This window comes from Humulus lupulus, chromosome 6, assembly GCF_963169125.1.
Source record: "Humulus lupulus chromosome 6, drHumLupu1.1, whole genome shotgun sequence".
Classification (NCBI taxonomy): domain Eukaryota; kingdom Viridiplantae; phylum Streptophyta; class Magnoliopsida; order Rosales; family Cannabaceae; genus Humulus; species Humulus lupulus.
This window is the reverse complement of record NC_084798.1, coordinates 165,074,044-165,098,613: the sequence shown is the minus strand read 5'-3', so window position 1 is coordinate 165,098,613 and position 24,570 is coordinate 165,074,044. Positions and strand designations below refer to the sequence as shown.

Genomic DNA, 24,570 nt, shown 5'->3' with positions numbered 1-24,570 from the left:
AAGTCATCCCTTTTTCCTGTCCATTATCCCTGATATTTATAGTGGATATTCCTAGATAGGTTTGGGTAATCACGTGCATATATATAGTAAACAATTAATCAATATAATTTCCCATCTACATAGGGATACGATAGCCTATATGAATTACACCCGATATCTCAGGCAATAAATAGGTAATACAACTTGGGCATTAATGAATGTATAAGGAACCTCCAAGTCTTTCGGGATCCTTCACTGTGCGTCATGACCAGGTTTTCACAAGCTGGACATCTTCCTCGAGCTGGAAATCAAAGAGTGAATGAACTTTAGTTCGGACCAAGTTCGGAGTATCCAGAAGGCGATCTAGCCATCACATGTCTTGAACTAGGTTATTGTCCTGAGAGGCGATCTAGAGATTATCTGCTTATCATGCTACCAAGTCTTAACTCGAGCTGCTCATATCAGAATTAGACAGATGTCCTACTCGCATGCTTTCTCCATGTGTTTATCTGCTAGCTGTACCCCCTAGCTGAATGATTGAATCCACGCTTATTTTGGTGTACAACATTTTCCCCCATGCTCTTGCTCGTGCATGACGTCACCTCTGACACACACAGTAGGGGCTTATAGGCTTCTGTTGTGTGAAATCGTGCCCATCCACTGCTTGAGTGTTAGCACATGACTGTCTATTATAGGCACTTGTTTGGGTTTTGAGGATTGTGACTACTGTCCTGTCAACTTTTTGTCGCCACAAGGGTCATTTAATCTCATACTTTCGATCTCGAGCTTGCCCGATCGAATGGACCAAATTAATTACCGAAGTTTGTGTATAAATAGGAAATTCAGGCTTGAACTTCACCCCCTTCAAAAACTTCCCCTTTCTTCTCAGACCTCTTACAAAAACCTTCATTATCCTCCCATTATTCAAAATCTCTCAAGCTCCCACATTTGGAACCATCAGCATCCCTGTCAAGTAAACATACAAAATGTAAGTATCTCTTCATCTAGTTTAAATAATTCATTCTTTATTTTTCAATAAGTTCCTTTTACTTCAAAGTTTTTCTAGTACCGTCCCATATTTTAACCATGTCCGAGTTCAATAAGGGTTTTCTTAGGCTAAAAGAACGATACTACGTTCATTTAGAAATAAGGTGTGTGAAAAATGGGCAATTTTCTGGGCTTTGAAAGGATGTAATTGCTGATGAATCGATTAGGTTACTTATTTGGGCGTAGAAGTTGAGGGGATTTTAGGTTCAATTCTGGGTTGCTTAAGGGTCACGATTTCTTGAGTGGTTTTACATTAAACCGCTTTCAAAAGGGTACTAGGTCTGACACGCGAATCTCGAAGTATCAAGGAATTCCCCCAGTCTATAGTGCATGGCAACACGTGTTGGTGCTAGGATACCTCTTAGCTCGCGTATATTCTAGGCTAAATAAATCGAATTCATACCCCAGGGTCATTGGACATTTTTCGCCATAGCTAGACTTTATTTTAGGTTGCCACTAACAGGCCGCTTTGTCGTCAGGCAAGCTTGATCATGGCCCATCAAAAGAAAACCATTGCGAGCTCCTCTTCTCAAAGTAAGAGCAAGGGAAAGCAGGTTGCGCCGACACCCCCTTTCCCCACTTTGGCGCAGTAGTGGACAGGGAGATCATAGTAGACCCCGATGCCTTTTTTGAGGCCGAGCATATCGTGTCTTGAATAATGACTCAAGGCAAGGTGAACAAGAAGTTTGTAACGTCCCAAATCGCTAAAAAGGCTTAGTGCCTTGATTAGTGTGTCAGGAGGGAATAATTGGAACTATGTGTGAAATTAATTGAGTATATGTATGATTATCTGGCATACATGATTTATATGATGAAATGAATATATGTGCATGTTTATGTGTGTTAAATATGCATGTGAGCCCATTCTAGTTAATAAGGGCATATTTGTAATTTTGATCCGTTGATGGTATAAATGTGATTTTGTGTGCTATATGACCGAGACTACATTATTATGTGGATATATTTGCAATATTCGGCTTGAAGCGATCCTAGTAAGCAAAATAGTGGAATAGTCACAATGAGGTCAAATACCCGGCTCAGGGTGAGCCTAGGAGTATTTTGGGGAAAGTTAGTGCGTATTCAGGATTTATTGGGAAACGAGTAGCTATTTGGTGATTATTCGGGCACATCAGGATTAATTGGGAATTTATAGGACTACTTGAGGATTAGCGGGAATGTGGCAAATGGCGGATTTGCCCTTAGGGGCATTTGACGAGTAAGGGTCTAGCAAGGGGTAGCTTGGTCATTTACCTAGATGGAGTGACTTAGTCACTTGGAACCTTTCAGAACAAAGGAGAAAACACCAAAACACTATCTCAGTTACTCTCCCACACTCCCTCTCTCGATTTTCTCTCTCTCTCTTAAAGTTTTGGACAAACCTTAGGATTTTGAGGAGGAAGCCTTGACAATTAAGGCTGTGAATTGGGGATTGAAGCAAGGATTGAATTGGAACAGCTTAGGGAATCAAAATTCTCAATTGAGGTAAGGTTTTTGCTCTTTGTTTTGGTGGATTTCTGCTGTGATTTTAGTTAAGGTTAAGTTTTAACTAATGGTTGGGTTTTGATTTGGGTTAAGGTTTTGGCTTGGATTATTGGGTTGCTTGTGTTGTTTATCATATGTTTTTGAGAGTCCTAGAATCAATTATTGATATAGTGCATGTTTAGGATAGATTTTGGTGATTTTGGTTCGAGGAAAATGCAAAACAAGTGCTGGAAAACCTGGGTTCGCGGGGTCGCATGAACTCAGTGGCCTAAGGGGGTTCGCTGAACCGCCTTAGCCGCAGTATTGGGTAGGTCGCACTGCATCGCATGTCTAGGAAATGGACTTGGAGGCTCTCTGACTTGTAGAGGGTCGCGGTGCCATTGAGGAAGGTTGCGACTCAGAAATAGAATTTTAGCCAATTAGGGTTTTTAAGCTTAGGAATTCAAACCTAAGGGCTCAGGAAGGATTCTACTACCCAACTTAGTAGAATTCAAGGTCCTGGAGGCTAGTATGTTATTTCGAAGCTTTTTGTTGTTTTAGGTTTTGATGGTCATCCATTCTTGTGTTGTGACTAGGTTATACCGCTAAGGCTTGGGATTAGGGATTGTGCTCAGGACTTGAGGCAAGAAAAATGCACCTAGGTTGTGATCGAGGCTCTGACCCCTGTTAAAAAATATGACTATGATTATATATAGGCTTATGATTATATCTGTATTTGAGAATATCTGGTTAGACATGTTTGTTTATGCTGCAACTGGTTGCGTGTTATGCAATCTATTTATTTGATTATAGTTGATATGAAAGTCCGGCCTAAGGGAGTCGGGGCTGACGTTAAGCATGCGGAACGCAACTTGGCCTAAGCGTGCCAGGGTCAGCTATATGACCAGAGGACTCAGACTAAGGGTGTCAGTCTTGAACGTGGCTAAAATAAGCATAAGTGTCGTTTGCACTTAATTAACTGTATTGAAGGTTGAGATTGAATTATGTGTTGGATTGACCTGATTATTACTGCCTAGCTTATTGGTTATGTCCTGTTATTATTTGAGTTGAACGATTTGAGATTACTGTTATATACTATTGTCCATTTGTGTTTGTAATTTAAGTTTTCTTGCTGAGCCTTGGCTCACGGGTGCTATGTGGTGCAGGTAAGGGAAAGGGAAAGCTGGACCAGCCGTGAGTTGGAGACCTTTAAGGGTGGCATGTACATTTGTAGCTGCTCGACCACCATGACTGAGGGATCAATAGGGATTAGAGCCAACTTAATTTTTGCCGCTTAGACCGGCTTACCTTGTAATTATTTTGAAGTTCTATATGCCTTGTAAACACTTATTTTTATGGGATCCCATGTTCAAACTCACACTTTTTAATGAAGACAACTATTCTTATGATCAAACTCTTTTAACCGTAATCCGTTAATTATTCTTAGTAACATGTTTATATCCAAATGACTTGAATAGCAAGTCCAACACTATTAAAAATACAAAGTGTAATGGTCTTGGCTATCCAGGGTGTTACAATTTTGCTAAGCCACAAAACTGAGATGGGACCCAATAGCCTTGTTGTAGGACCTCCGCTGGAAGGAGAGTGGAGCCGTGCCCCACTTCAGGATGATTTCGGGGCCTGGAGTGATGAGCACCTAAAAGCAGGTGCTTTTCTCCTGCTGGACCAGTACTTCGTAGACTTTTTAAACTACGTTGAACTGGCTGCATTCTAGCTCCCCCCATATCGGCTTTTGGCGGGGCTGAAATATTTGTTTTTGAAGCACGAGTGGGAGGTCCCCACCCAACCAACATCATGTATTTCTTCTGCCTCAAGGCCAACCCTGAGCAGAAGGGGCGAGGTGATGGTTTTTACTACCTCACTTGATTCCCCAGCACGACCTCCATCACCGACCTCCCTAGTCACCCAAATGACTATAAAAGATCAATTCTTTATGTCAAATGGGTTCAAGAACTGCACTCACCGGTACTTCAATCTTCCTCATAAGTTTCCTAACTTTTTGAATTTCATACGTGAATACCATTTTTATTGAGTTTAACCCTCCTAACTGAGTTGTTTTTTTGTGCAACTATATACAAGAGGACAAAGCGAACTGAGACCCTCGGAGGTCAGTACGAGACACTGTCTCGTATCAGGAGTTCCGTATGGTAGTGAATGATGCTACCATGGTGGGTTGTAATCTAATATACAAAGATAAAATGTTGGCCATCAGAGCCCGAGGTCCTCCCCCCAAGCTCTCTCCTCCTTAAGAAGTTATCCTCGCCGTTGAAGACACCGAGGAGGAAGAAGAGGTGGTGTCGTATGTGCACAAGAGAAGAGCTCTTGAAGATGTTCAACATCCTGACCTAGACCGTACTGAGTCGGGGGCAATAACTGGCTTTTCCAGCCAAGGTAACTTTATAGAGAATTAGACTAGGCTGCTGCCAGTTTTAGGCTAGTCTGATTCAACCCACGACAACTCATGAGTCGACATCTAGTTTACCCAGACCTGAACGTGACCCTTCAACAATGTGTGGATCACTTGGTGGTTCGTTATGACCATAGTTATCCCCGATGCACCATAGTGGTAGACAATACCCTCCACTTTAGATCCACCATTTTTTAGGAGTATGGTATGAATTGTACGACGTGGCCTTCCTTACATCGAGGTGTCCAGGTTTTAGGAAGACCGTAGATGAGTCCAGCTTGAGGAAGAGCCCAAACCCCGTAGGACCCAAGACATAATAATATTAGAGTCTCCCCTCCCCCGATAATTCATGAGTTAGAGGTTTTACCCAGTCTGGTTCGTAACCCTGAGCCGATCATAGTAGTTTCCTCCTCTAGCTTGAAGGGTAGAGTTCTTACTCTATTCTTTTTCTTGCATTACTTTGACTAAACTTTTTTTGTATCTGAATCTTCTGCTCGTTCCTTTGCAAGCGAGGATATGGACCTAAAGGGCACCTTCAATTTTGGCAGGGCCGGAGCTAGACCCGTGATCAAGAAGGCAAGAGTACCAAAGAAAGTTTCCTCCAAGTCCATAGCTTCCACGAAATCTACTGTAAAAGATAAAGGTGCCAGCTCCACCCAGAAGCAACATCAGCAAACCAAGCCCCCAGTGCTAGTAACGGCCGCTATCATTCTTGAGGTTCCTCCTCTTTTTCGTCAACATGCATCTACTCCGGTCCCTCAAGTTATTCAGGGAAAAGTCCCCTCCATTCAGATCCCAAAAAAACCACTCGAGCTGGCAAGGATCCAAGAAGCATTCCGCGGGACTGTATATGAGATGGCGAACCATAAGGTGGGCCACACATATAGAGCCAATGTTAAGAACCTAAGGGATATGGAGGAGCATTCTGCTGAAGATGTTCTAGAGTACGCCATGGGAATGAACCTAACTATGGGCCACCTTCATTCCCCCTATAGTACTTCTTTTTATTTTATTTTTTCGTGAACTAACCTTGACCTACATTTTCCATTTGTAGTCTATCTTGGCTCAACCCCACAGCATCGCCCGGTTCCGAGGTAGGAAAGAGGAGCTCAAAGTCACCCTGGCTGCACCCCAGGAGAAAGAGAGGACGACTAAGGCTGCCCTGACCACTTCCCAGGAGAATGAACGGATCGCTAAGAACCAGGTGGTGGAGGTGAGCCAGCGACGTGATCAGCTGCAGGCTAAGGTTGACAACCTCAATAAGAAGCTCGAAGAGGTTGATGCGTTGAAGGACAAACTATCCAAGGTCAAGGTCAAGGCCAAAGCTAAGGAGGAGATCGTAGACTCAATGAACGCCCTGGAGGAGATGCTCTACCGGTGTTGGGTTTACAATCAAGAAGGGGATTTCTCCTTTATGGCGCCAAAACTCTGGGGACCTTATCTTGCCAAATTTCATAGTCGACTCTCACAAGAGCCTTTTGAGATCGTGGATGTTACTGAAGCTGCTGAAGGGGACGACGAGGAGGTGTCATCACACGTGTAAGTTGACAGAGCTTAGTGATATTTTTTATTCCATTTACTTTTTTTTTCTGTAATTTAGTTCCTGCAAACTGAAACAATCACCTTCGGGCTTAGATCGAGGTATTTCTCCTTTAGATAATCATATACTTTTTAGTACATATTTGTTATTTTTGTGATCTATTTTTGTTCCCCTTAATATTTTATTTTCTCATGCTTATGAATTTTGAATTCTTGCACACTCGAAGTCGTTGTGGTTGTCTTTATATCAGGATAGGTTTTTGATGGATCGACTAAACAATTTTAGTCGATTTCCTAGTTTTACCCAAGAATTTGTCTGCCTAATAGCATTATGTCTATTAGGAATCAGGCCTCAGACCTAGTTATGTCTAGGAGTTTTATCCACTCAATAGTATGGTACCTGTTAAAAATCAGGCCTCAGACCTGGTTACATCCAGGGTTTCCTATTTGTTTTCTAGATTTTGTTTTGTCTTAGAAATTTCCCAACTTAGTTTGTGTTAGGAATTATTTTGAAAATCTGGGCTTTAAAAAGCCGTTAATAATCAATTTTTCCAAATTCTAAGTTTCAATTTTTATCTGAATATGATAAACACTTTTAAATTCTCTTCGGTTATGTGCCCCCAAGTGACCAGAACTTATTCACATTCTAGGTCGCTTTTTCAAAATGAGCACATGATTCTATACAAGAACAAGATGAAAATATTGGATCTACATAAAAATCCAATGTTATTTAGATGAAGTGACTTTTATAAATAAGCCTTACATGGAATTGTACCAAAAAACTTAAAGAAAAAGTAGCTATGCCAACTATCACTAATAGTATTTTTTAAGGTGCAAGGCATTCCATGTCTGTTGAACTATCTATCCATTTAATCAAGCTAGTTTAAAGGTCTCTTCTCGTAGGATTTCCACGATCTGGTATGGCACTTCACATTTTGGTCCTAAAACACCGTCCTTGATATCTTTATTTGCCAAAAACACCCTTCGAAGCACTAAATCACCGAGTTTAATTCTATGACCTTTCACCTTTGAGTTGAAGTAACGAGTGATTCTATGCTTATATTGGGCGAGCTATAATTGCGACTCTTCTTGTTTTTCCTCGATCAGATCCAGGGATGCGCTGAGTAGCTCGTGGTTTCAATCTTGGACAAAGGCTTTTTTTCTATGTGATGTTACTAGTGCCTCAATCGAGAGCATAACCTCACTTTCGAAAGTCAGAGAGAAGGGAGTGTGCCCTGTGGAGGTGCAATGTGAGATTCTATAGGCTCAAAGTACCTATGGAAGCTGCTTGGACCACAATCCCTTGGCTTCATCTAATTGTTTCTTTAAGCTCGCCTTTAGGGTTTTATTTACAGCCTCCACCCGCCCATTAGCTTGTTGGTACGCTACTGATGAGAAACTCTTAGTTATGTCGTATTTCTCACAAAAGTCAGTGAAGAGATCACTATCGAACTAAGTTCCGTTGTCAGACATGGTCTTCTTTGGGAGCCCATAATGACATATGATGTTATTCACAACGAAATCCAGGACTCTCTTCAAGGTTGTAGTCGCCAGGGGCTCGGCCTCAACCCGCTTTGTAAAGTAATCGATGGCGACAACTGCATAGCGAACTTCTCCCTTTCCTGTGGGAAATGACCTAATTAAGTCGATTCCCCATAATGCGAATGGCCATGGGGATGAGATCATGGTTAGCTTGATAGGTGCTGCCTGGGAAATTATGAAAAACCGCTGACACTTGTTGCATTTTTGTACGTATGAGGTCGAATCCTTTTCATCATAGGCCAAAAATAGCCCCGTCTCAATATCTTTAGAGCCATGTTTTGCCTCCCAGCATGGTCTTTGCAGAAGCCTTCGTGTATCTTCTACAAGATAGTCTGCGCTTCCTCAGACAGAACACACCGTAGGAGAGGCAGCGAATGCCCTCGTTGATATAGAGTCCCTTCAACCATAACATACCGCAGAGCTTGATATAGCAATTTTCTTGCATCCTATCGATTTCCTGGTAGCTTACTGGTTGCAAGGTACTCCACTATGGGGGTCATCTAGGTCGGTTTTATGTTAATCATTCTGACCTCAAACGATTATGCTACTGTGATCAGTTGTTCCAAGAACTCCACCAGGACTACATTCAGTGTGTCCACCTCTTTGGTGGTGGCAAGTCGAGCTAAAGCACCTGTGTTGGAATTCTATTCACGGGGTAATTGTTCAACAGTGCAGAATTTAAATTCAAACAACTCACCCTTAACCTTAGCTAATTAAGCTGCCATTTTAATACCTAAAGCTTGATACTCCCCCAATATTTAATTAACTATAAGCTAGGAATCCCTATAACATTGGATTTTCCATTAGTTCTTTCGCCACCCTTATTCCCGCCAATAGAACTTCGTACTCTGCCTCATTGTTGGATGGTTCGAACTTGAACCTGAGAGCTGTATGAAATCAATGCCCCTTAGGTGAGATCAGAATTATCCCAACTATTGACTGTTCTTGTTAGAGGATCCATCAACAAAGATCTTCCACAACTCTTGCACTGGTTCTCTCATTGGCTCGTCGTGAAAGCTTGTGCATTCGGCTACAATGTCAGCGAGTGCTTGACTCTTGATCGCTGTGCGTGACATTTACAATATCTTAAACTGGCGGAGTTTGACAACCTACTTTAGTAGATGTTCCGATGTTTCAGGATTTTGCAAGACCAGCCTTAAAGGTTGATCGGTTAAAACATGGATTGTGTGGGATTGAAAGTACGGTCTGAGCTTTCTTGATGCCACAATCAAGCAGAACACGAGTTTTTCTATTAAAGGATATCAGGACTCAACTCCCAAAAGTCTTTTACTCATGTAGTATATTGGTTTTTGTGCCTCTCCTCTTAAACTAATAGGGCGCTCACCGCATTTTCTGTCACAGCCAGACATAGGAGCAGACATTCCCCAACTGCAGGTTTTGATAGTAAAGGGGTTCATCTAGGTGAGCCTTCAGGTCACGAAATGCCTGTTTGAATTCTTCGGTTCACTCAAACTTTTTGTTTCCTCTAAGAAAGTTATAAAATGGGAGACACTTGTCAGTGGATTTTGAAGCAAAGTGGTTTAGGGCCGCCACTCTTCCGGTTAAGCTCTATACTTCTTTACACGACCTAGGTGAAGACATTTTCTAATAATGACTTGATTTTCTCTGGGTTCGCCTCTATCCCCCTTGTGTTGACTATGAAGCCCATAATTTTTCTCGATGAAAATCCAAAAGTGCACTTCTGGGGGTTTAGCTTCATGTTTTACCTCCTTAGTATGCCAAAAAACTCTTCTAGGTCAGACACATGGTTGTCGGTAGTGTTTAATTTAACGATCATATCAACAACATACACTTCCACGTTTTATTGTTTAACGAACATTTTGTTGACTAATCATTGGTATGTTTCACTGGCATTCTTTAACTTGAACAACATAACTTTGTAGCAGTATACGTTATGCTCAATCATGAAGCTGATATGCTCTTGATCTGTAGGGTTCATCACGATCTGGTTATATCCAGAATATGCATCCATGAAAGACATGAGCTCGTGACCGGCTCTTGCGTCTACCAACCGATCAATTCTAGGTAATGGGAAACAGTCGTTAGGATAGGCCGTGTTGAGATCAGAGAAGTCAATGCACATTCTCCACTTCCCATTGGATTTTGAGACCAGAACAAGGTTAGCAACTCATGTCGGATACTTTGCTTCCTTGATAAATCTACACTTAAGTAGATGAGCTACCTCTTATTCTAAAGCTTTCGGCCATTCTCTCCCCAAAAGCATTCATTTTTGAGACTTTGCAGGCACATTCCTATCCAAATTAAAAGTATGCATTATTACATTCAAACTGATTCCCACCATATCTTTGTGGGACCAGGCGAAGACATCCAGGTTATTCCTCAAGAATTTGACCAGCTCCTTTTTCCTTTCAGCCCCAAGGTTTTTCCCAACCATTACAACCCTTGAAGGTATCTTAGGGTCGATATTTATTTCCTTGAGTTCCTCCACAAATTGGAACTCAGACTTGTATTTGCCTAATCATAGATCAATGTCCTCCTGTTGGGCGACCTCGTTATTTCCTTCTTGAGGTTCATCTGCCCCATGGGTAACTTCCATCACCTGAGGCTCCTTACTTCTTTCAACTATGCCCATTGCTTGCTACCCGAGTTGTGAATTTTCCTTCATGGAAATGTTGTAGCATTCTCTAGCAGTGAGTTGGTCTCCCCTTATGGTACATATACCTGAAGCTGAGGGATACTTCATCGCTAGGTGTCGAATCAAGGTGATGGCCTCAAAAGTCATCAGTGCGGGTCACCCAAAAATTGCATTATATGTGGCCAAACGATCGATTACGACGAACTTGAGTATTTTATAAACAATTCACGTATCATCTCCTAGAGTGACCACTAGCCCGATCGTCCCTATGGCTATTGTTCCTTCACCTAAGAATTTGCACAGTGTCATTTGGGTCGCCTTAAGATTGGTTACAGAAAATCCCATATTTTCTAGGTTGGACCTGAATAGCATGTTAACCAAGCTCCCATTATCAACCCATATCCTTCGTACCCTTTGGTTGGCAAGCTGAACGGTTACCACCAACAAATCATTATGCGAGAACTGAACGTGGCTAGCGTCTTTGTAACGACCCAAAATCACTAATATGGCTTAAGGGCCTTGATTAGTGTGTCGGGAGGGCAAAATTGGTTTATGTGTGCATTTATTAACTTAATGCATGATTATATGATAAGCATGCTAGTATGCTTATATGAATGTAAATGTGATTATATGCTATATTTGTGAGAACCACATTATTATGGGTAAAACTGCTGCATGTGATTTGAGGCGATCCTAGGGAGCTAGTTGGCGGGAAAGTCACAACGGGGCTTAATACTCGACTTTGGGCAAGTCAAGGGGTATTTCAAGTATTGGATGGTTATTTTGGTTATCGGGTTATGGAAATAAATAATTGGAGATATATTTGAGGTTAGGAAGTCTAGGTGGGAATACTGGAGAATTTTACCATTTTGCCCTCGGAGATGTTTCCGGCACCCTGAGCCCCGGGATTAACTTAATTGCCTAAGAATAGACTAAGTAAAACACAGAATTCGGTGGAACATTAGGAACCGACCTTCTCTCCTTTCCTCTTTCTCTCTCAACGGAAACTATTAGAATCTAAGGGAAATTCAGCTGAAAACTCTGTGATTTGAGCTAGAGTTTTGAGGGAATAACTCAATTTTAGCTAAGGAATTCAACCAGGACTGAGGTAAGGATTGAATCACACTTTTTGTTGTTAAATTCTGTGGTTTTGATTTAGTTCTAAGAGGTTTTTGGGTTTTGAAATTGAAGACTTAATTGAAGCTAGGAACTTGGAAGTTTGCTCAGAAATAGCTTAAAGAATTGATTCTGCAATGAAGGTAAGCTCGAATTTATGATTTAATATTTAAATTCTGATGTTTTCTTGGCTAGTTTTAGTGTTCTTAAGCTTTTGGGTTTCAAAGATTGAAGTGGGATTTTGATGAGTTATTAGGCTAGGTTTTCGCTGGATTATGTTGCTGGAACTATGTTAGAAGCTCTATGATAGTTGAGTTATTGAAATAGGATGGTTTTGAGTGAGGTTTGAGAGTTAAAAATGGAGGTTTTTCTGGGTTCGAAGGGGTCGGGCCACGGCATAGTTCTTCATGAGTTGCGACCCTCTAAAGCTGATGCATGCTGAGGAAGGAGGGCAGGCCGCAGCATGGGGCTTGTAGGGTTGCGGCCCGTGTCTAGTTCTGAGCGTAGGAGGGCTCTGTTTGAGGGCCATGCCGTGACATGGGAGGCTAGAGCCGCGACCGTTAAGGGAATTTGGGATTTTAAGCATGGGAATTTAACCCACGGTGCTCGGGATCGAATTTACTATCGTGTTTGGTGGAATGCGATGTTCCGGAGACTAGAACCTTACTTAGAAGCCCTTTTACAATTATTAATGGTATCCCTTATGTTGGTTGACTAGGTATAAGCTAGGGGCTCGGGAAACGGATCGTGCTCAAGAGGCATCTCGCGTAACCAGCACATTTGGAAACTAAAGGTAAGAAAACTGCACCCGGTTGTGGATTTATAATGGGACTAAGGGTTCCCTATTTTGTATGCTTTGTGAAGGATGGTATTATTCCATGTAAATAGTAAACAAACAGCCTAAGAGTGCCAAAGTTTACACTAGCGCACAGGGCGCGGCTCGGCCACTTGTAGCTTAGGACAACTTATTATGCACTGAGCTCGGTTTAAGCGGGCTAGAGTCAGTGGGATAAACAGAGGATGCGACCTATGGTGTCGAACCTGATTACTGTGTGATTTGATTGTTATTATTGATTGGTGGATTGTTATGCGGTATAGTTGGGTGTTGATTAGCTGAATCTTTGGTTGAATCTTCATGCTTTGTGCTTATTATGGTATGTTAAGTGTATAAACATGCTTAAGGGGTTATCCAAATGTTATTGTTTCTTGTTATATAAAATGATATGTTTTCTTGCTGGGCCTTGGCTCACAGGTGCTTCGTGGTGCAGGTAAAGGCAAGGGCAAGCTTGATCAGCCCTGATTTGGAGAGCTCTTAGGGCAGAATGTACATGATCAGTTGCTCAGCCGCCACGGTTGAGAGGGAGATAGGAATAGGAGAACTAGAAATATCTGTTTTGCCCTTAGAGTGGTTAATGGTTGGTTGAACTCTGGAAATTTTGTAAACGGACTTTTGAACGCTGTTCCTTTTTGAGATCCCATGTGTAAAAATGTTTAGTTATATGAAATGTACCCTTTTGAGACCAAAACCTTTTAACCCTAGTTCATTAGTGGTTTCTGTATCACATTTTTCACTAAATGACTTGATTAGCAAGTCATGCACCTTTATAAGTACACAGTGTAGTGGTCTTGGCTATCTAGGGCGTTACAATCTTCTTCCGTGAAAATGATTGGTTGTTTCTCCAACTGTGTTGTTTTGATAACCATTGCTCTGAGATAAATTTAGTACCATTGTGGGTTTTCAACTCTTGTATATACCTTTTTTGGGCCCCATTGCGCGTGCCTGCCAAATTTGGTCCTCTGGCAATAGTAATTATATCCCCTCCTACTATTGGAGGAGGATCAACTTGGTTCCCCTGATCTGTCTGAGCTCTGGGTTGGAAGATTGGTGTTTCTGGAGCTTAATGAGCATCCTGCCTAGTTGATTGATTGGGAGCGACTCAGTTTTGAACATACTAGGCAAATGATCCAGCTCGAATGAGAGTTTTGATATTGTCTTTAAATTGTCGGGAATCATCAGTGTCATGGCCGATGTCATTGTGATATTGGAAAAATTTAGAAGGATCTCTCTTCACCCTCTGGTGCCTCAACAGTTCTGGCTTCTTCCATGGAAGGCAGTTATAGTTCATCAGGAAGATACTTTCTCGTGTATCAATCAAGTTGGTGTAAATGGCATAGATGGGCTTGAATATTTCCCTGGGCTTGTTCTTCTTTGTACCACTCTGGCAGCCCTCGCCATTCCCTTTCCTCTTGTTTTTTCCCACTTGGTTATTCTGAGTAACAAGTTGAGTTGTAGCTGCAACACCCGTCAGTGCTCCAGCGGGCTGAATAGGGACCTGGCTAGTTCCTGCGACAGCAGATCACGCTTCCTCAAAATTTATCCATTCCTGAGCTCAGGCCAAGAATTCATTTACACTTTTAACTCCTTTTTGTTGGAGTTCCTACCATAAATAACCTCTTACCGTGATTCCCGTCCTCATTTCCATGAGCTTAGAGCTATCATCAACATCTCTAGCTTATGCTACAACGTTGGTGAATTTTCTCAGATATGCTTTCAGGGACTCACCAGGTTGCTGTTTTATGTTTTCCAATGAGTCGGCCTCCACACGAGTTTCCATTGAGGCCCAAAACGCTCTCTTAAAGTTGGAAGACAATTTCTTCCACGAGGTGATCGAATGTCTTTTGTATTTATTAAACCACAGTCTTGCGGGTTCAGTCACAATTGCAGGGAACAAAATGCACCTTAGGTCAAATCCGACATTGTGGGCCATCATTAGTGTATTGAATGTCCTGAGGTGATTGGATGACTATGAGTTTCCATCAAATCCAGGCATGGTCGGCATCCTGAAGCCAACAGGATACGAACCTGTTGCAATGTTTGGAGCGAAAGGCTCAAGCTCCTCATTAGAATCATTATCATCAATTCCTTTTCAAGATAAGAGCCTCTTCATCTGCTCCTCCATCAAAGCTAGCTGCTCGAGGGTCGGATCTTTGGTCTTTAGGTTAATTGAGAGCTGATCACCAGCCCCTATCCTATTGTACGCGTTAGATGGGTTGTTTACCCTCCAAGCATGGGCTTGGTTAGGTGGGACATTCCCATTGTTGCATACGAAAGATAGATTTCCCCCGTGCTGAGTGTAACTCATATCTTCATGGCGAGCTGGATACCTTCTTTGTGAATTCAAATGATCACAAAGGTCAGGATGCAGATCATAATGAGGAATTTGTGCAGAACTAAGATGATTCCTCAGGTCTCTTTTTGAATTGCTTCCATGCTGGCGCCCCGTCTAGTAACTTCCATTAGCAAAACTTACAAATCGCGGCTGAGATCGAGGACCTGGATCATCAGCGTGAGACCGTGGGACATAGATGTCCTCTGACGGGGAGGATTTCTCTTACTATCCCCCCTGAACTGGAGCATTCTTCTATGGGCTCGCTGGTGTTGGATGTCTAACCGCTGATGGCAAGAGCCTTATCGGTGAGGTTATAGTCATCCCATCAGGTTGTACTAAGTTAGCCTATCTCGGTTCTACCCCTATCTCTAGGGTTCTATGTGCCTGAGGCTCTGATCATGGTACGGATGGATTTGCTGGGTCGTTTTGTCTCCGTGAATTGGTCCCAACTAGCCTTTTTGGGTTGTTGTGTCATTCCATGGAATTTGTTCAGAAGGCATGGACCTAGGGGTTGCAGTTCTGACCGATTTACTAACATGGAGAAGATGGTTCCTGTGAGGATTAGCAGGTTGAGCACTCCATTGATTTTGCTCGAAAGATACAAATCTCGGAGTTGCAGTCCTGACAAAACGACTAGGATTGGGTCGGTTATTCTTGTGGTACCTATGGGACCCACTTTGCCTCTTTCCGACGTTAACATTATTTGCAAGAGGGGGTAACCAAGCCAGGACCACCTCGACTTCCCATTAGCTCAAGCGTGATGGCTTCTTAATTGGGAATTTTCCATCTCGATGCCTATTAGATATCATTGATTAGGATTTGGTGGGTGTGATGCTGAACTCCCAGTATCATCTTGGCTCATATGTTGTTTTCTAGGGTGTTGCTGAATGTTTGGGCCATTTTTTAGTGGGAGCGGTCGTATGATGTGCCTCTTGGTAACCAGGCTACTCCATTTCATTATCTTCCATGGATAAGGTGACCACCATGATGAATGTTGAGTGAAACTTGTAAGTGATTAAGCACTAATGAACTCTCAATGAAAACACCAATCTGTTGACGCAGTTTTTCACCAACAGTGGATTAAGAAATCCGATAACAGAGAGGTTATTGCTTTTTTCTAAACTGTAATTGACTAAATGAACAAATTCTCACACTCACAATTTTTCGTGGTTCAGTGGTTAAAAACCCACCTAGTCCACAAGACAATATTTTTATTATCTTACAATTTCTGTAGAGTTTCTGTATCTTGGAAAGTCGTCCCTTTTTCCTGTCCATTATCCCTGATATTTATAGTGGATATTCCTTGAAAGGTTTGGGTAATCGTGTGCATATATATGGTAAGCAATCAATCAATATAATTTCCCATCTACATAGGGATACGATTGCCTATATAAATTACACATGTTATCTCGGGCAATAAATATGTAATACGACTTAGGCATTAATGAGTGTATAAGGAACCTCCAAGTCTTTCAAGATCCTTCAGTGTGCGTCATGACCAGGTTTCCATGAGATGAACATATTCCTCGAGCTGGAGATCGAAGAGTGAACGAACTTTAGTTCGGACCAAGTTCGGAGTATCTAGAAGGAGATCTAGCCATCACATGTCTCAAACTAGGTTATTGTCATGAGAGGAGATTTGGAGATCATTTGCTGATCATGTTGCCAAGTCTCTACTCGAGCTACTAACATGATAATTAGCAAGATGTCCTACTCGCACGCTTTCTCCACGTGTTTATCTGCCAGCTGTACTCCCTAGCTGAATGATTGAATCCACCCTTATTTTAGGCTACAACAATTATCTATTATGATATGAATTAAATCTTTATGGAAAACAGTAAGTTTATAAAGATAGTTAATTCATATCGGTCCTATCATATATACATCACCTTTACCAAGGTTTCTATCCACATCAGTAATCTGAATCTAGATTACTCGCATCCCATATGCTTAGTAAACCGCACTAGCAACCATTCATTAAAGATTCTATACTTTAATACGTTGCTGACTATTTTATTCATTATATATGACCTTAATTCTCTCGTACTAATACAAGATCATATTCTCATAAATGAATACACAATTTTCTGATATTTATACAAATTATTCAAACAATAATTATAACATTCAAATATAATAAAATTGTACTTTTATTTAAATCAATAAAATGTTTTTTCACATACTTTTAGGCCATAAACCCTAATAGCTAGAGCTATAAATTACGCTTCCATGGTTGAGTGTGATATACAAATTTACTTCTTGGAGCCCCAAGAGATAACATATCCTCCAAGAGTAAACACCCAACTGGTGGTGGAGAGATTATCTCCCACTCCCGATATCCAACTAGCTTCAAAATATCCTTCAATTATCCTTGGAAAATTTGAATAGTGAAGGCTATATTCTTTGGTACCCCTAATGCTTGATACTTAGATTGCTAGTAAACCTACTTAGTTTACTAACCGCGTATGCAATGTCTGCATTTGTGCAATGAGCGGCGTACATTAGGTTCCCTATTGCACTTGAATATTCCAATTGAGCCACCACTCTTCCTTCATTCTTTTCAACTTTCATGTTTGAATCGAATGGTGTATTTGCCTCTTGGATTTTGTGATGACTATATTTGTCAAGCACTTTCTCGACATAATGGGTTTGACTCAATACAAAACCGACATTATTCATTCTAACTTTGATACCTAGAATGGTATCGACCCCTCCAAGGTCCTTCATCTTGAAGCTATAAGATAGAAACCTCTTAATTTCTATTATTCATCTCATGTCATTACTCAAAATCAACATATCATCTACATAATGACACACTAGTATGGCATAGTCATCACAAGTCTTAAAGTATAAGTACTTGTTTGCATTGTTGTGTCTAAATCCATTTGAAACAATTAATTTATAAAACTTCTCATGCCATTGTTTTGGAGCTTGTTTGAAACCATATAATTATTTGAGAAGTCTACACACTTTCTTGATGGTCTTGGTCTTGGTGTAGAGAACATATAACTAGTCTGATAGCGTGTTGAGAATGTGACCCCTACAAATTAATTTGTCTTCTTTGTGTTTCTTCCATTTTTGATGACTTTTTGAGTGTCATCTTCCTTTTCAGGTTTCAAGGCTTTTAGATCCTTATACAAGACATAGAAGATATTGAGAGTGGTTAGCAAGAACCTAATCGTATCTTGCGAACAAACAAAGTTAGTCCCATCAAATTGATCAAATCTAACGAAATATTGAGTCATGAATTTCAAGGCCAAAAATGAAGAAGATTCTTCGATGATGATGTATCTCATATAATAAAGAATTAGAATGTTGGGGGAGAGTGAGATTACACCATCACAATATTATGAATCTACCCAAAAATATCCTTAGCAGAGACCAATAAAAGATTGAGTTAGATGATGCAAACCCTAGTTTGTAGACCAAACTTCTTGAATCTTGTTGGAGCTTCAAAACCCTTGCTTAGAACACCACTTTGAACTTCTTCTTCCTTTGCAAAACACAACCAAGGCTTATACACGAGGAGTATCAATGTCCTAATTTTCTATTTCCTAGTCCTTCATGGATGCTAGTTACCTTTCTAAGAGGAAATAGGAATTGAAATTGAACAACCCTTTAAACTCACAAAGACAATCACTTTCTTTATGATTTTTTAGAGAAAACTTGAGATCATTGAAAGCTAGAGAGAGAAAGGTCTGAGAAAGATTTGAGAGAGTGATCAAGTCTAAAAACTCTATGAGAACCCTTTGATAGAGTAGGCACATTTGGTATAACCAATAGGAGTAGAGTCTCAAAAATATATCATTTTAAGCTAAAACACGCATCTATAGGGATATGTCAGGCGATGCATCACCTACTTGGTTTCTTGAAGCCCTATGGCTTTAGGCGACGTGTCGCCTCCTACGTGGCGACGCAACGCTACATAGGTAGATTAAAACTCTCAAAATTGATCTTAAACACCTACAAATGCTCCCAAACTTTTTGGGCATCCTTAGATACCTCATTGTATCACTTTGGTCCCAAAATTACAATTTTTAAGTGCCTACAATTGAATCTCAAAGTTCATATCTTCACTATGTGAAATCACTAAGTGTTTTTACGTAGTTTGTATAACAATGATGAGTGTATGTTTTATGCACACAAATATTTGTTTTTATCCTTAGAATGGTTTCTTTTTCCTTGATTTTTTGTGTAGATTTGATGAGTTTCCTTTAAGTGTGCAGGAATTGATATTTTAGGTGTTTTGAACATTATTTTGGGTGTTCAGTCAGAGAAGGATGCATTACGTCGCTCCTGAGAGGCAACAAGTCACTGAAATTCGAGAAAAATTCATACTTGGAAAAGTTCAGGGGATGTATCGCTTGACATATGGCGATGTATCGCCTGGTATAGGTGCGCGCGCTCGGGATATGTGACACGTCGCCTGTTCCGCCACAAAATAGGAAAACATGTTTTTTCACACGCTTTTCACTTGAGTTCAAAAGAAAGACGACTATGGAGGTTTCTAGAGACTAGGGCATGACCAAAACACATATATAAAGGAAAAGAAACACATTTGGAAGGGGGAGACCCATTGGAGAAGGATCTAAGGAGTGAATCAAGCAATATCAACTGAGTTCTATAGTGTTCATTGTTTTTCTTCTTTATTTCTTTGTTCTTTTCAGATAATTACATTATAGTTGGGATTATAAACCACATCATGTGTGGCTAATTTTCTTATTTTGTTAGGGTGTAGATGGATCTCTTGACATGATTTTATTTCTATGATTTAATGCAAAGTCTATTTTAGTCCAATGTTGTTCTTGTGTTCTACTTTGAATCATTATTGCTTTAATTTTGATTTTTTGTATTGTTCTTTATAGTATATGAATTATAATTAGGGTTGTATTTAGATTGTGAAATTATTACTCTGGAGGGAAACATTCAAACAATCCGGCAGCGGGTAGAACAACTTAGATTGTGTGAGATCGAGATATAAGCATAAATCTAGGTAACCGAGATAATTCTAGATTTTGAAATGGAGAGGTGGAATATTTAGGATTATTTCTAGAGTGGAACTTAATGAAGTTAAGGATAAATGGTCGTATAAAGATATAGGCTAGGTTTTACTTACAAATTCTTTATGCGACACTCGAGAGAGGGTATAAAGATAGAACAATGCTCTAGGTTTTTGAACATATTGCATTGATTTAGGCACATTATTGATTAGGGGTAAAATTTTTAGAGAGTGAAGTTGAAACCTTAACAAATGTTATTATCTTGAGTCTATTCACATTTAGTTATTTTTTCTTTAAAATTCATAGTTATTTATTATTTTGCTTCTTGTTATCTTTTGAAATTGGTTGCTTAGATAAGTTAGGATTTAGTATTTGCTATATTTAATTTATTTAATGATTTTAATCCTTGTGGGACGATATCTGTCTTTCGACTACTTTACTACTTGTTCGATTTGTGCACTTGCAAGCATATTCATTATTTTTCGCAACAAGCTTTTGGCACCGATGCCGAGGACTAAAAATAAATTAAAATTGAATTACTATAACAAAGAAAATATCAGATTTTAATCTAAGCATTTTTTTATTTATTTTTTTTACTAACTTTGGTTTCTAATTTTTTTGTGTGGTTGAAGGTGTATACGAAAAACTCGTCCCTCAAATCTCCTACCATTAGATTCTAATATTGAAAGAACTATATATTATTTTAGGAGATAGCGATGAGCTAGATCACAAAAAATGGCAGACCAAGTTAACAACAACAATGTACCGGTCAACAACAATAATGCTCTTGTGAATGCACCAACAAACCAGACATTGAGAGACTATTTTAGGCCGGTTGTGAAGGATAATTATTCGGGAATTCAAAGGAAATAAGTGAATGCCAACAATTTTGAGCTTAAACCAGCCTTGGTTAACATGGTGTAGCAAAATCAATATTCTGTCCTAGCTGATGAAGACCCAAATATTCACTTGGAAACTTTCTTGGAGATTTGTGACACGATTAAGATCAATGGGGTCACGACAAATACTATAAGATTGAAGCTGTTTTCATTTTTGTTGAGAGATAGAGCTTGAGCTTGGTTTCAATCTATACCTCCAGGAAATGTGACTACTTAGGAGGATATGGCACATAAATTCCTCACCAAATTTTTCCCGCCATCTAAAATGTCACAACTATGGGCTAAGATTACTCAATTTAGACAGATGGAGAATGAGCAATTGTATGAGGCATGGGATAGATTTATGGAGATGCTCAGAAAATGTCCTCAACATGGCATAGGGGATTGGTTTCAGGTTCAACTATTCTATAATGGGCTTAATGATCCAACAAGATCACATATTGATGCCTCATCTGGTGGAACCATTCTATCAAAGACACCAGTGAAAGCATTAATCTTGTTTGAGGATATGGGCATGAATAGTTGACCATGGCAGAGTGAAAGATTGATGGTTCAAAATGCAGCTGAGGTTTTTGAAGTAGATCAAATAACATCACTGATGGCGCATATGTCTGCTCTGACTAATCAAATCAAGGGTCTCACTGAAAATAAAGTAGCGACAAGTCAAGAAATAGTGAATGTGGCACAAGCTTTTAGTTAGAATGGGTTGGTTGATGAACAATGCCAATATTTCAATTGGAACTACAACTTTAGGCCCAACAACAACTTGCCCGCATACTACCATCCTGGCCTTCGAAATCATTAAATTTTTTCCCATGCCAACAATAGAAATGTTCTTCAACCATCTCAAGAGCCACCTAGAAAAATGGGGGTGAAGCCTTCACCATCACTTGAAGAGCTACTAAAGACTTACATAATGGACTCCAAGGCAAGGCTAGATCAACATGACACTTGTCTCAAAAATATTGAAACAAATTGTACTAATATGGGAGAAACGATGAAGACATTGGAAACACAAGTGGGTCAATTGGCCAATACTATGAAGAATCAAATGTCTAGATCTTTTCCTAGTGATATGGAGAAGAATCCAAAATAGTGCAATGTAATCACTTTGAAGAATGAAAAATAATTGGATGCTCCTACAGTTGAGAAGAAAAAGGTTGATGATATCCCAATGAATGGTGAGAAAGAAGAAGACAATAAAAAGGGGGAGATTCTGAAGAAAGAGCCATTGGTGGCTAATTCGGGTTCAATTACTTTTTCGGACAACCCACCCAAGATTACTACTCCATTACCATTTCCTCTAAGATTTCACAAGAAGGCGATTGAAGAGAAATTTGTAAAGATCATGAATATTTTCAAGAAAATACATATTAACATTCCTTTTGTAGATTCCCTTGAACAAATGCCAAACTACGCTAATTTTATGAAGGAGGTGATGTCTAAGAAGCGTAAGTTAGAGGATTATGAAATAGTGAAGCTAACGGAAGAGTGTAGTGCCATTATCAAGAGACAATTATCGGAAAAGTTGAGTGATCCAAAAAGTTTTACAATTCCACATGTTATTGGTGATCTACATATTGAGAAGGCCTTGTGTGATTTGGGTGCTAGTATCAATCTAATGTCTCTCTCTATCTTTCGAAAACTCATTCTTGGAGAGGTCCAACTATTATTTCCTTACAATTGGCGAATCGTTCTTTGATTTATCCTAGAGGTATCATTGAAGATGTTTTAGTGAAGATTTATATATTCATTTTTCCAGTTGATTTTGTTGTGCTTAATATGGAGGAAGATCAAGAAATTCCTATAATCTTGGGAAGACCTTTTCTAGCAACCGGGAAAGCTTTGATTGATATTCATGATGGTAACTTGACTTTAAGGGTCAATGGCGAAGAAGTAAAATTCAACATTAGTAATACTATGAAGTTTCCCAAGGAGCAAGCGAATTGTAAGAGAGTGGATGTGGTTACTCCATGCTTAAGAGACTTTTTCAAAATTATGTTTCATAATGATCCTTTGGAACTATGTTTGACAACGCCAATTTCTAAAGATGACCTTGGGGTGGATTTGGGCATGACTGATGTGGAGGTGATTGATAGTGTCTTGGCTTTAGAAGCATTACCAGTAGAAAATGAGATGTCTAAGAAGGAAGATATCATTAAGGCTCCTACTCTTGATAATAGCTTGGAAAAAGAATACTACTAGTGATGGGCTTGTTTTGAAGCAATTACCCGCTCATCTTTGGTATGCATTTTTGGGAGATGGATCTACCAAACCCATAATAATTTCGGCATCATTGAATGAAGAAGATGAAACGAAGTTGTTAGAAACTTTAAAGAGGTATTCATCCGCCTTTGCTTGGTCAATTTCAAATATTAAGAGCATTACTCCAGCGATTTGTATGCACAAGATTCTTATGGAGGACTCTTATAAGCCTTCTATTAAACATCAATGCCGACTTAATCCAGCTATGAAAGAGATTGTGAGAGCGAAAGTCTTGAAGCTTTTGAATGCTGGAATTATTTATTCCATTTCCGATAGTTCATGTGTGAGTCTGGTTCAAGTGGTACCAAAGAAAAGAGGAATGACGATTGTAACGAATGAAAAGAATGAGTTAATTCCAACTTGTACTGTCACAAGGAGGAAAATGTGTATTGATTATAGGAAGCTTAATAAGGCAACTCGAAAGGATCATTTTCCCTTGCCTTTCATTGACCAAATGTTAGATTGCTTGGCGGGCCATGATTTCTATTGTTTCCTAGATGGTTATTCGAGATATAACCCAATTGTTATTGCTCAGGAGGACCAAGAGAAGGCTACGTTTACTTGCCATATGGTATGTTCACCTTTCGTAGGATCCCATTTGGTTTGTGTAAAGCACCAACCACTTTTCAAAGGTGTATAATGGCCATTTTTGCTGACTTGGTGGAGAATATAATGGAGGTATTTATGGATGATTTTTTAGTTTTTGGTTCCTCGTTTGACTCTTGTTTGTGGAACCTTGGGATATTTCTCAAAATATGTCTGGAGATCAATCTTGTTCTTAATTGGGAGAAAGGTCATTTCATGGTTAAGGAGGGGATTTTACTTGGGCATCGGGTTTCTTCTATGGGTTTGGAGGTGGATAAAGCAAAAATTTCCACTATTGAGACCTTACCACCACCAACTAATGTGAAGGGGATTCAAAGTTTTCTAGGCCATGCCAGTTTCTATAGGCGATTTATTAAGGACTTCTCTAAAGTTACTAAGCCACTATGCAAGTTATTAGAGAAGGATGAGCCTTTTATTTTTAATGAGTCATTTTTTAAAGCTTTTGATGTCCTTAAAGAGAAACTTATTGCAAAATTCATTTTTATTGTGCCCGATTAGAGTGAGCCATTTGAGATAATGTGTGATGCAAGTGACTTTGCTATTGGAGCGGCTCTTGGGCAGCGATGAGACAAGATTTTTAGAGTTATTTATTACTCTAGTCGTACTTTGAATGAAGCTCAAGAGAATTATACAACTACTGAGAAGGAGATGTTAGCAATGGTTTATTCTTGTGATAAGTTTCATCCATATATAATTGGAACTAAGGGGATAATCTGTACCGATCATGTAGCTATTCAGTACTTGTTTGAGAAAAGGGATGCTAAACCTCACTTGATTAGATGGGTTCTATTGCTCCACGAATTTGATTTGGTGATCTGAGATAAGCGAGGAAGTGAGAATGTAGTGGCTGATCATCTATCTCGTCTTGAGGGGATGAATAGTGGAGACGAAGGTTTGTCAA

General features: G+C 39.9%; 1 protein-coding gene and 1 pseudogene across 1 annotated transcript; one reads left to right on the top strand and one right to left on the bottom strand.

The window, feature by feature from the left end:
• Positions 1–21,076: 21,076 nt before the first annotated feature.
• Positions 21,077–21,176, bottom strand: LOC133787768 (small nucleolar RNA R71; annotated as a pseudogene).
• Positions 21,177–21,972: 796 nt separating this feature from the next.
• LOC133785638 (uncharacterized) lies at positions 21,973–23,003 on the top strand. The gene is made up of 2 exons (XM_062224858.1): positions 21,973–22,408; positions 22,561–23,003. The coding sequence occupies exons 1-2, from the start codon at positions 21,973–21,975 to the stop codon at positions 23,001–23,003; spliced, it is 879 nt and encodes a 292-aa protein (XP_062080842.1).
• Positions 23,004–24,570: the final 1,567 nt, after the last annotated feature.